The following is a 13,420-nucleotide window of genomic DNA, read 5'->3' on the forward strand; positions in this document are numbered from 1 at the left end:
TTTATGAGACGCGCGCTGTAGGCGCCTGCACACTATGTCTCCTGCGTCCATCGCCGTGTACCTGGGTCCGTGCCTTCCGGTTTACCATTCTCGGTTAGTAATATGGATAGCTTTCTTAATGGTTGCCCTTATGTTCTCATACACTCTACGATTCACTTTGCATTCATTAGTCTTATATACCTTATAGAGCAGTTTTTTCCTTTGCAGCTTCTTTTTTAAATCTTTATTAATCCACTGTGGAGTTTAAAATTTCCTATTAATTCCAAATTTAGGTATGCATCTGTCCTGCATTACATGTAAAACATTTTTAAACCTGTTCTACATCTCCTTGACTGTCTCCACACTTAAAAGCTTATCCCAGTGTATCTTACTTAGACATTGTCGTATCTGGTCAAAATTTGCCCTACCAAAGTTCGACTTAACAATTTTAGTCTTTGCATCTGCACTCTACAAAATACTTAGAATTGTATTATATTATAGTCACTTGACCCTAGTGGTTCAATCACTTCTACACCCTCAATTCTATCCTGATTATTACAAAATAATAAATCCAGACAGGCTTCACTCCATGTTGGTGCTTTAACGTTAAAAAACAGTCACTGATTATTTCTAAAAACTCCTGCTCTTGTGCTCCTCCATCTGCAAGGTTATCCCAGTTAATATTTGGATAATTAAAGTCCCCCATGACCATAATATCTCCCTGTAAACTTGCCTTTTTGACTTTGATTACTAAAAAGATGTGTGTTGAAATTACTGTCTGAATTGGGTGGTCTGTAACACACTCCTAAAATAAGACCTCTTTCCCTAATATTTTCCAGGTGAAGCCACATCTCCTCTCTAAGATGGGGCTCATTGTCCTGCTGAAGAGGACTTACATTTTGGGATTAATAAAGTATCTATCTATCTATCTATCTATCTATCTATCTATCTATCTATCTATCTATCTATCTATCTATCTATCTATCTATCTATCTATCTATCTATCTATCTATCTATCTATCTATCTATCTATCTATCTATCTATCTATCTATTTAAATTCTGTTTGACATAAGCAGCAATCCCACCTCCTTTTTTGTTCTGTCTATCCTTCTTTAAAAAGTCCCTCTATGTTATACTCATCCCCATCTTTGTTATTTAGCCAGATTTCTGTTACTGCTATAATACCATAATTATGCTCTGCTACATACAGCTACAACTCTCTTACCTTACTTTTCATATGTCTAGCATTAAGACAATCAATTTTTAATGTGTTACTTTTTCTACATTTAAATGTTGGTTAAAATTTACACTACGCATTTTTATTTCTACACTGCTGCTTGTTTCTCCATGTATAGATCTAAACCTGGCCTGTCCTAAACCCCCTGACCTCCCCAATTCCCTAGTTTAAACAATCCTCGACTAGCCTACACATATACCTCCCCAATACAATGGTGACAATCCAGATCAGAAGTAACCCATCAGGGCGGAACAGTTCCCATCTGTTCCAAAAGCAGTCCCAATGCCCCATAAACCTATACTCTTCTACCCTGCACCAAGATTTGAGCCACGTGTTAAGCCTTCTAATCTCCTCAGTCTTAACTGTACTGGCGCGTGGCAGGACTTCAGAGAAGATTACTTTCTCAGTTCTGCTCCACAGCCTGGCACCTAACTCTTTGAATTTGGATCGTAGAACTGACAGACTACCCTTATGTATGTCATTTGTTCCAACATGGACAATGACAACTGGATCCGCCCATGCTCTGGCCAAGACCTTATCCACGCTTCCAGGTAGGTCCCACACCTGTGCACCCTGAAGGCAACACACCGTGCGAGACACTCTGTCTCTGGAGCACATCTGCACTTCAATCCCCCTAATGATCGAGTTCCCAACTATCACTGCCTCTCTCTTTCTGGGAACTGGTTTTGAGGTAGCATTTTGGGGCTCCACATCCCTGCCTACCACCTCAGAATCATCAGAGACACCGTCTAGGACGTGATAATTGTTTGACACTTCTAATTCTGGGTTTGATGCCCCCGGACAGTGTGCACCCTTTACCTTACGCCTTGTGACCATGACCCACCTATTTCTACCTATCTGGTCTAGAATCTCCTTCTGCGCCACCTTTGGGGTGCACACTATCTCTCTAAAGGACACCTGGGCCAGACTTAAATGTGTCTTAAGTGAAGGAACCACAGAGTGTTGAAAATCATACCCACAGACAGATAACCCAATGTCAACGAAGCTGCACTAAAGCTGATGTCAATGTTTGGATCCACTTATGCCTGTGAATCTGTTGTATCTGAATTAAAACAAGTGAAGTCAAAAAATCGTTCTGTTCATACCAACACACATGTGAAAAGACCTATGAAAACTGTTAGGCTATGCACTGCTATTAAGCATTTGTTGTATGGCTCTTTGCAATTGTGTAGGGATTTTTTTGTCTGTTAATACTGGACTGGTTGGCCACCACTACCATAGAGTTACTCATAAAGTGACAGAATACATGCATGATGTTTTTGCAGCATGATGTTATTTCAACCACTAGATAGCAGCAGAATACTGACCCAAAATTTGTTTGGGCTAAATACTGAAAAGTGGATCGTTATACATTACCCCAACCCTGACTCAGGTTTCACAGTATTTACATAGAATGTACAGCCCTAGTCACTCTTGGGGTTAATGCCAAGAAGGTTAAAGAACTGGCTTGAAATAGAAATTATTAGCAATATCTGAAATAAATGACCTGCACAAAATACATAAATAAATATAAGTTAAAAGTATTATAGATACATTTGTTTATTGAATAAAAATATTAATGCATAGATAGATAAATAGAACTTTGTCTCCAGGTGTAGTTTTGGTTTCTTACAGACCCTTTTTAAGAGATGTATTTAATAAATGCATGCAATTTTAATAAAAAAGAGTAATTTATTAATAATGAATAAAGTTAACAGTATTTCTTGCATGCTGCCTTTGTTGTGGTAAAAATGGTCCTAAATTATTTTGCACACAAAGATGCCTTATACAAATGTTGCCTTATACAAGTGTTGCACCAAGAGATGATGAAAAGCAGGAAAGTCTCAACTATCATTAGTCATAGAAGGAATAGTTGCTGACAGTCGCAGTTCATTAATTGATACTAATCAAATGGAAAAGAAGAGATGACTAATGCTAGCAAAACACAATAAAATTGTTATTACCACATGACCTGGAGAGAGAGAAAAAACTGTAAGGGCTGTGTCGCTTTTTGCTTTATGCTTGTTGGTTACTGTTCTTCAGCACCATTAGAGCTGTAGCTTTTGTTCTTGCAAGTCATTTGCCTTGTTCAGCGGATCATTAGAAACACCCGGTGTTTTACTGAGTCTTTCTTATTAATTTAGAACTTCAAACCTATCAACTTTCTGTGTTCACCTCTAAGATACTAGGAGTTACTCTAAACTTTAGAATCTAAAATCTGCAAAGAATGGAAAAATACTTTGATTTGGACTTTTTTTCCCTTTTTGTTGATCAGAATGCAGTCTTTTTAAAGTTTATGGAAGTTAAATAAGAGGATAAATTGTTTTAAAAATAAGAATAATTGCTAAATGGATTTTACCTGAGTATTACCTGTCTCTCCACTATGTTACAGATTTTAATTTTTTTAATCAGTTGAAAAGCAAGAAAGTTTTCTCAGTTTTTAACTCAGTCTATCTGTCACCACAAACATCTTAACACTATCTGAAGCCTGTTTTTTCCAGCTAAAATATGTAAAAAGTAAGGTGTTTCCCAAATATTCTGGATATAGACAAAGTAAGCATTAATTTTTTGAAGAATCAAGGACAAATGCATATATTACTTCTTTTATACATAAATATACATGTATACTCTATATATACTCATATACACCAGAGTGAACAGTATGAGAAGTTTGCTAAAGTTTTTTTTAAAGATTATTAAAATAACAGTTTGAGGTTGAACTTGTAGTTACAGAACCCCAAGGCTGTGGAATTGTTTTCCTTCTTGAGTTAAGGGAATCCCCATCCATTAGCTTTTAAATCCAAACTGAAGACTCACTTTTTTAATTTTACATGTTCTGACAAAAACTGGTGGTCAAATAGTGGTACTGCAGTACTGTTAGTTGTAAATGCTTATTATTGTGTATTACATTACTGTGTGTTTAATCTGCGTGTTCATATATTTAAATGATGTACTGTATGGTTAAACTGTTTCTGTTTTTACATTATACTGTAGCTGTTAATGTGTGCGGGAGATGTGAACCTGTGCTGATTTAAGACCAAAACTAAACTGAAATTAAAACTGACATACTGTAGATATATATTTATAAGCTAGTCATGCTATATTATTTAATTCCTTTCCTGGTCCGCATGAAGCAAGACCTTTCCAACTGGTTCATTATTTACTGGTAGGAAGAATTACTAAGTTAAAATGAATATTACACAAGGGCTCCACCCAAGATAAATAAAACACACACAGACTCACAATGTCCAGTACTGGACAACATTGCAGACATCCGTTATTCTGATTTGCACCTTGTCTCATCCAGTATTTAGCCTTTTCAGGATTATTGTGAATGAACCGCCGATCAGGCTATCCTAGTATTGTAATATTTGTTACATTAGTAGTAAAAAAAAAAAAATATTTTGCTTATTTGGAAGAATGGCAAGAAAAGATTTGTTATGTTATTATCTAAAACAAAAAAAAGTTTTTTGCAATGTGCAAGTGCTAATTGGGTGGTTTCAATAACATTTAATAATTAGTTTCAGTAATAAACCCTTAAAATAGTGGCATGGTTTTCCAATTTATTTCCTGCAAAAAGAGCTGCAACTAATGAATGAATAATTTCTAAATATGTGAAGAAGCATTATAAAATGTTTAATTATTTATTAATGAAAGTTATAAAGCACTATGAATATATTAATTATCGTTTAAGGACATTTATAGGTATATCTGAATGTACTGTACATGAACTGGAAACCTGTTAGACATTACTTAATGGTTGTTAATTACTAATGAATGTTATTTAAAAGGCCTTTGATATCCAGGGCTTATTCCTATCTTGCACCTGGTGGTGCCTAGGTAGGCTGCAACACCTTGTGACCTAGAATTGGGTTTATGTATGTTTGAAAATGTTATGTTGATATATTAACTCTTTCGAGGAGGATTTCGACATATCATATAATGACATGTAGGAGTGTCTTCACTCAGCTGCCGGCCACTACATGAATGTGTTCAACACTACGATCAGCTGGGAATCAATCAGCTAATGCTGGTACATCACTTTTGTTTTTGATCTCCAGATCACTTGCATCAAAATCAGAGTCCGATAAGTCAAGTCCGACTCAGCAATAACATACAAAACATTGTCCACAGAGTATTTTGTATTGTGCATTTGCTTCTCTCTCTCTTGTCAGATCCGCCTTTGGCTCCGGCGACTAGCAGCTGCTCTGCTGCGCATTCCTGCTGGCAGCTGAAAAAAAGAGTTAATACTGCTGCAACACTTTAACCCAGAAACTCAATTATAAGATTAAATTAGAAGCTATTGATATTGCATTTATATTGCACATATTACAGGATACATTTTTGGACCACACTATTAAGGACACTATTAATGCAGCTTATCACAATGTATAAACCCAAAAAAGAATATAAAACAGAGTCAGTTTCTAATATCAGCAAGCTCTAAAACCGCATACTATAAGGAAGGTTATTTTCATGTTACTACACCTGATAATATGGCTTCATGAGTGAAGATTTTTTCATGTCCTTCATAACATTGAAAAGTTCTTTAGCACTAATACTATTCCCCCTTTAGCTATTTCTGGTTTTAAGTGCATACAGAAAATGAACACAAGCATCTGTGAAGTGCACCACTCAGGACAGCCTCAAACAACTTCTTGTAATAAAAATAACGGAGATGTATACATTTTACATTTTTTTTGTTTTATGTCAGACTCAGAGATTGTGACTTGATGAATGCCCTCCAGGGAAGCCAGCACTTGAAAGTTCTGATTGCACTGATGTGGGCTGCGGGGTGGGTCAAAGTTTCATTTTAATTTAAGTTTTTCTTAATTCTTGTTATCGAAAAGTGTGGAGATTGCCTTATTTCCCATTCCCCATCAAGTACTCTTAACTAAAAACTATTTTGGGCATCCTTCATTTAATGATATTTATTAAATGTGACATATACTCAGAACCTTGTAGCTCATAGAGCTTTATCTACTTGGGTGTGCATGCTCAGAGCTCACATACTGGCTTTCATGTTTTTTAAAAAGTGAACTAATGTTTCCTGGAGAAGAATTAATTTTAGGTAATGGCTACTTTCAAAAGCTGTTCAGAAAAATGAAAATATTTTAAAGCACTTTATGGAGTGAAAGTACTACAGGAATGGATAAATATTTTTATTAAATTTCATACTTTGGTGTAGAGAAAAGCCAAGCAAAATGACACCTTTTATTCATTTTGCTTGGCTTTTCTCTACATTCATAATGGCTAACACGGTACAACATCCTAGTACTACAGATACTTTGGTGTTTAATAATTGTCAAGAAAAGTGTCTAATTATGGAGGGTATCTGTAGGAGAGATCTATTGATTTCCTATAAATAACGAAACATTTTCAGATGTGCATGTTCCAATTCAGTGAGCATATCTCAGTAGCACAAGAAACAAGATATGAACACTCACCCCCACCTGAAGGGAATGTCACTCCATCAGAAGGACCACCCATGAAACTCACCCAATCTCAAATCAGACCAAGTTAGAAACACCAATTAAATACCTTCAAACACTGTAGCCCTGAAGATGGTCAACATTGATAAAACTTTAGATTACAGGATAAGAGATGGTTATCCAATGTGTATTGTGTAAGTTTGAATTACAACATGATTACAGATGATGTAATGTTAACCTATTTATCTGTAAACAAAAAGAAAACTTTTTTTTTATTTCTCTTTGCACATCTTCAGTTATCAAATGTCTTTGTTCCTATCTACTATATGCTGAAAATCCTGTAGCTAGAGGTACTATAACATTTGCAACAAAATTCACAAAATGAGTTATTGCATAACTGTTTAAAGGAGATATTTAGAGTGACTGTCTGTTTGTCTTCAAAAACATTGCTAAGCTGAACACTTTGTTAATAGCATTTTAAATACTGTAGCCTTGCTTGTTGCTATGCTGGGATTGTGTTGCGGAAAGCGTGGGCACCACCATGCAGGAAAGATCTGCAGCGCTCAATCAGAGCCAGTGCCAGAGTGACGGTGCAGTTTGTTACTGAGTGCTGATGCTGCCTACATTTCTCTGTTTCTCGTTTCTGTGCAGTGTTTTCATCCCTGAGCCTCGGCTTGCTTCCTGAGAGATCTGCAACATTAATGGTGTATGACGATGTCGTGCAGATAGTGTCAGGATTTCAAGGTATGTTGTATCAGTTTGAGAGGTCTTTTCCTTTCTGCCAGAAACTTGGACTTAGAATGAGAGCATGTTTATTTTTGTTTGACTTTTTGTTGACTTTGAATTTACTGTATGCACTTCATATTTTATTGTATATAATATACTATTTATTTATATCTTTCCTCATATTTTTAACAATTGCAAGTGGCATTAGAAGATAAATATTTAGTTATAGTTCGTAGTGCTTGTGCTTCTTTTTGCACTAATGTGTCAGTAATGCATGCCCTCTTGGAATGTAGCCATCACAGCAATTGGAAACAAAAAATGTTACTAAGCCACAATTTTACTCAGATCTTAGAGTGTGTGAAATGAAGTATGTTACAGTAGAATATCATGTTACCTGTGAGGGCAATGCACAGTAGTTTACATGGCTACAAGAAGTTTATTAAAGGCTCAGATAACTTGAAATTTCTCAGCTCCCCATGGCCTTTGTTATGTTGTAGTGTTCTGGCATTCAGCTCAATGGGGAATTCCATTCACGTCAGTGGCCCTGCAGTGAACTTTATGGAAGAAACTGGAGCAAGTCAAATGTTATAACGTTTATTGAGTTTGGACATTTATTTGAGCAAGTCAAATGTTATAACGTTTATTGAGTTTGGACATTTATTCTTGCATAATTCTCTTATTACTCCTCTTGCTGTCAAGTAACCTGTTATTGGGGAAAAAAAGTGATGTTAGTAAGCTGTACTTTTGGGCATGGTTTTTCACACTTTGCTTATTCAGGCCTTCAATTGTTGTTATATTTCATTTTTATGCAGACTTTTCCTAATGGCTCACAAAGTTTTGATTGTATAGAAAAAATCTTTTGTAACCCATGCTTGCAGTGACACAATTTCAAAAGCCTTTAATATGGCTTGCATATGCGCAGTCTCCTTTGACTTTTTCTTCCTTGTGCTGAGTAACATAAAGCTCTCATTGTCTGTTTTTTTTTGCTGCCCATCTAAAGTGTAGTTTAGATTTTTTTTTCTATTTCTAGCTTGCTGGGTTTGATTTCTGGTCTGGTTACTACCAATGTGATGTTTGTCCTTTCTCCCTTTGTTCCTATGAATTTTCACAAGTAACATTGATACCCAAATCCTAAAAATGTCCATGTTAGGCTGGTAGTTGACTCAAAGTTAATCCAATGTGGTGGGTGAAAGTGTGCAAAGTTGATTCCAGTTTCCATTTGTCCATAAAATGGAGGAAAGGATGAATAGATAGCTTACATGTTGGCTTTAGATCTTAGTTTCATATAGTAATATCTGATAGTTGGATAGATTTAAAGAAAAGTTAAAACTCACTTTGTCTGGACAACCATAATATATTTAGTTAAGAGGTATGACTAGACTGAGACACCTCTGATGATAGGACCTTTCAATATGCACTCAGATGGAAGAATTTTTCCAAAATTAGATGCCTGTTGTGCTTTGAAGTTATTTAGTGATTAATATTTAGTGACTACATGATTTGTATAGCTATATGTTAAGTATTAAAGCTGTACATTTTATTGGGAAGGGGTTTGGCATCAGAAATCATCACTGCATTGCTCTGTTTTTCATCTGTGCATTTTCTGATGCTTCTAGATAATTTTGAAATGTGCCTACAGCGGTTTTCTGTGCTCATTCTTCATGGTGGTATTGTAGAGGAGTCACATTGACTCTTACAGAATGGGAATGGTGAGAATGGGACAAAACATACCTGTATATGCACATCCAGGCAAATTAGAGATCCCAAAGAAGTTATCCATGTGTCTTTGATATTTGGCAAACAACTTAAGAATTCAGAGTAATCATAGCTATGTTCATAGATTACATGTTGTAAACTGTTGCAGTACATTTCATGGCTCAGGTGAAAGTTCACAGAAAAGTACTTCTGTCTTGAGATGGCATTTTTGTGAGTTTTGGATAGGAACGTGAGAGGGGAAGGATAGACTATATTGGAGCAGAGTTTAGCTGTGTTATCTGTTGAAAACTGACTTTAAATTTTTTCCTCTGCTTGGGTGACTCTGAATTCCACACGCGTTAAAGATGGTGTTCAGCTGAAGTCTGTGTTCTCTGTTTCAACAGAAGCAGCTAATCATAACATCTCATGTTCAGAGGTAATCTTAATGAAATGGGATGTATGGCATTTGGAGCTAAGATGTAATGTGTTTGTGAAACTGTACTTATACTAAAAGATCAAAGCAATTAAGATTATGTGATCCCTAAAGAAAGGAAAAGGAAGTGCAACGAGACAAAATACAACTTGCCACAACTAGTTAAAAGAGAATGTTCTGTGGCTGGTATATTTATTCCTTCTGTAACTGCAATGCATAGCATTAAGTAAGAATGTAGAATTGTGATTTGCTGGCAAATTGCCCCACTATGTCCTCACAAATATTTTACTAAGACATTGTAAGACTGTATTGGCTTGAAATTTAAAGATTATCACCAATCAGATATTTGTCGTCTATTGTAGTGTGATTTGTTTTTTTTTTAAAAAAGTATCTCATATTAAAGTGGTTTAGAATAAGGATATCTACATTATTTATCTCAAATGTTTTTTCATATTAACAGCTATTTTGGAAGAATACTGGAAATTATCAAAATAATATTCTCTTTTTGAAACCTTATACATCCTGTGTTTTGACATTAATGTTTAGGATATTTCTGTTAAATTGTCACTGATTCTTTCTTTTATTTATAAATCTGAGCTATAGAGTATAGGTATGCTGCATATTAAGAATATTGAAAAAATTTAGAGATGCCCAGATATTTTGTTTATACTTGCATGAGTGTAGATTTGCAGACAATGCAATTAGGATGCCTTTGGATATTCTGTTGTTAGGGAAAGGAGTATGTGTCCAGCTGATCAGGCGGTTCATCATATCAGACAGGATATCCTTATTATAATTATACTTGAAGCATATTTTGGTTGTTATGAACTTTGAATGTCCTACACTTCTACAGCTTTCAAGGTTTTTTTTTTTTTTTATTTAATCCTCTTGAAAGGCTTGACTTCCATTGCAGAAGCTCAGTGACTTCTGGTAAAGATTGTGAGGGAGGAGGAGGAAGAAGAGACAGCGTTCTTCGGGCTAAGCTCCAGCAGAGCTGGTTCCAGTGAGCCTGTCTGTAAATCAACTGGACATTTTTTCAAATGTTATTCCTTCTGCACTCCTCTGTTCCTTACATTTATAACATTTTAGCAGAACAATCTCAAAAACAGAACACGTGAACTTTAAATCCATTAGCCTGCTACTTTAATCAAGTGTTGTTTACAGAAAGGGAGCAGAGGTGCAAGGCAGAACACGTTTGTAATTGTGTTTTACTTTGAGAAGTATAAAAAACTAGTCATTACATCTAAATAGAAGGTAAAGATTATTACATGATTGATGATTACATCTTGCCTGAAGAAGGGGCCTGAGTTTCCCCAAAAGCTTGCATATTGTAATCTTTTTAGTTGGCCAATAAAAGGTGTCATTTTGTTTGACTTCTCACTACATCCATAACTGCACATGGTACAACACCCTAGTACTACCTAACCACATGGAAAGTGAATTTGTCCGTTACAGTGAAGTGAGATACACAAGTGCATTTTATACTACAGAAATTTGACCTGGTGTTATCCTGGCCACCTATTTTAAGCAATCATTATTTTATATACAGTAGCCCTTTATAGTGTGCACTGCCTAAGAGATGCATCAATAGATGTTTTTCCAGGCTCTTCCGTCCAATTCTACAGTATGGTCCTGGGGAGGGTTCAGCCTTGCTCAGCAACACCAAGTACGCATGCTCTAACAGGCCAGTTTAGTGTCACAAATTAGCCTAACATATACTTTTTGTGATTGAGAGTACATCATGAGAAGGATGTCTAGAGACAGTGGAAGAATATGAAACTTCACACTGACAGGGACCAAGTTTCCAAGCCCACAGTCCATTAAACTGTACAAAAGGGAAGGCAGAAGGTGGTGAGCTAATCTTAAATTTCGTGAACAAAATAAGTTTGTAAAAATCAAGGTCAAAGTAAATTCCTCTTTTTTTTCCATTTCTGTGTGTGGTCAATACTGTATGCATTGATCATCCTTTTCCAAACAGCTCGGACTGATACCGTGTCCAGGGTCTGTTTCTGCCTTGGCGGACCCTATGCTAGCTGGGATAGGCTCCAGCAGACTCCCACAAACCTGTTCAGGACCTAGGTTAGAAAATGACTGACTTTTGTTGTACCTCTGATTGTCTCATGTCTTATTCTATAATTTTTTGTAATTCCATACATCTATGTGAACATTCTTATTTCTGGCACATCTAACTTCTTGTCCTGCACTCCCCGTACTACCCATGTCTTAGCTCCATACATCATTGCTGGTCTTACCACTGTCTTAAAATCCTTACCTTTAACCTTAGTCTTAACTCTTCAATCACATAATATTCCTGATACCTTCTTCCAATTGTTCCATCCACACTGCACTCTGTGGGCTATCTCTCCTTGTCATTTTCCATCTTGGGCTACCACTGATATTAGATATTTAAATGTATCCACTCTTTTTAATAGCTGTCCCTGCAGGCTAATGTCTTAATCTTAATCATCATTAAACCTCATAAACCTTTAATTGGTTTTATTTATAGTTAAATCACAAACAATACCGGATATAAGCAAGCAGAAAAAGAAAAAAAACGCTTATTTACATACAATATTCATTGCCAGTCTTTCTAATCTTCTCCTTATTACTAAACTGGCAATTGCTGAGTGAACAAATTATGTCTTGTATTGTTTTTCTTTCTTGTAACATTCTGTCACTTGTCAAAATGATCAGATGCAATTTATAGTGTAGAAAAATACACAAAGAAATGGTGGAACATCTGGGTAGGATCCAGCCTTAGATGAAGTCCCAGTTCATCTCAGAACACCCTCACTCACTCTTGACCATTTTAGAGTTGTCAGCTCTGTTTTTTGGATGCAGGAGGAAGGCACACAAAGACACAGGGAGAAGGTTCTAAAACTGTAAAGGCTGATGTTGGGCACGGAATCTGGACACAGGGCTCTGGAGCTGTCAGGCAGCAGCACAAACTCTTTCTTGATGATGCCAGCCTGATACTGAGAAGTGCGGTTACACAATGGAAATGAAGCCAGCTGAACATTTGTAGTTATTTCTTTTAGTTCAGCTCAGACCTAGCATAATAAAGCTACAACAGTGCAGTTACACTTTATATGTAAATTAATAAAATTAATTAAATTATTTTTGAGAAAACTAAAGTCTTATGTGCAGAAATTTGAAATTTTTTGTTGAAACTGATATTTTTAGGTATATTAAAAGACCATGTTCGTAAGTAATTATAGTATAATTAGTAAATATAACATATTTGGCAGATCCCTTCGCCAAGGCAAGTTTACATGATTAGGACACATTAAAATTGCTTTCATATATTTTATACAATTGAAAATCAAACAAGCTCAGAGACTTGCTTGGAGTCTTGCAGTAAGTCATATATGGATATTAAACCAGCAGACAAATTGATTTATAGGTAATTAATATAAACAGTAATCCATCCATTTATTGCCCACACCTTTTTTTTGTTAGTGCCTCTGCCATTACCAGTAGCAGTATGGTGCAGGAGCCCTTTTTGAGAATCTGGATAATAATAGGACTAACTCATGCGAATGCCTAAACTAAGTATAAAAAAATACATATCAATATAAGAAAATAATTAACATCATGTACAACACACTGCGATGCGCTGGCACCCTGCCTGGAATTTGTTCCTGCCTTGTGCCCTGTGTTGGCTGGGATTGGCTCCAGCAGAACCCTGTGGCCAATAAACTAATTCATAATTGAATTATGGAAACATACAAAGAAACCTTCTTGCCCAGTGTGGTGTAAAAGCTGCTGTGTTATGGTTATTTTTAAAAGCAGTTTATTGTAGGCCATAGTCATCCTGATGTATAATAATCAAAAGAGCCCAGAATATCCAATACAAACCAATTAGAAATTCAACTGAAAAAAACGGTCATTCTGCAGCCTGCGACTTATTGACACTC

At 36.0% G+C, this 13,420-nt stretch overlaps 1 protein-coding gene across 1 annotated transcript in view; it reads left to right on the forward strand.

Moving 5' to 3' along the window:
• Nucleotides 1-13,420, forward strand: part of fam171a1 (family with sequence similarity 171 member A1) — a 217,512-nt gene that overhangs the window by 87,483 nt on the left and 116,609 nt on the right. Inside the window, exon 3 of the mRNA XM_028817121.2 lies at nt 7,301-7,393. Coding sequence (XP_028672954.2) covers nt 7,301-7,393 — 93 coding nt within the window. The remainder of the gene's footprint in view (nt 1-7,300; nt 7,394-13,420) is intronic.

Source organism: Erpetoichthys calabaricus, chromosome 13 (genome assembly GCF_900747795.2).
Source record: "Erpetoichthys calabaricus chromosome 13, fErpCal1.3, whole genome shotgun sequence".
NCBI lineage: Eukaryota > Metazoa > Chordata > Cladistia > Polypteriformes > Polypteridae > Erpetoichthys > Erpetoichthys calabaricus.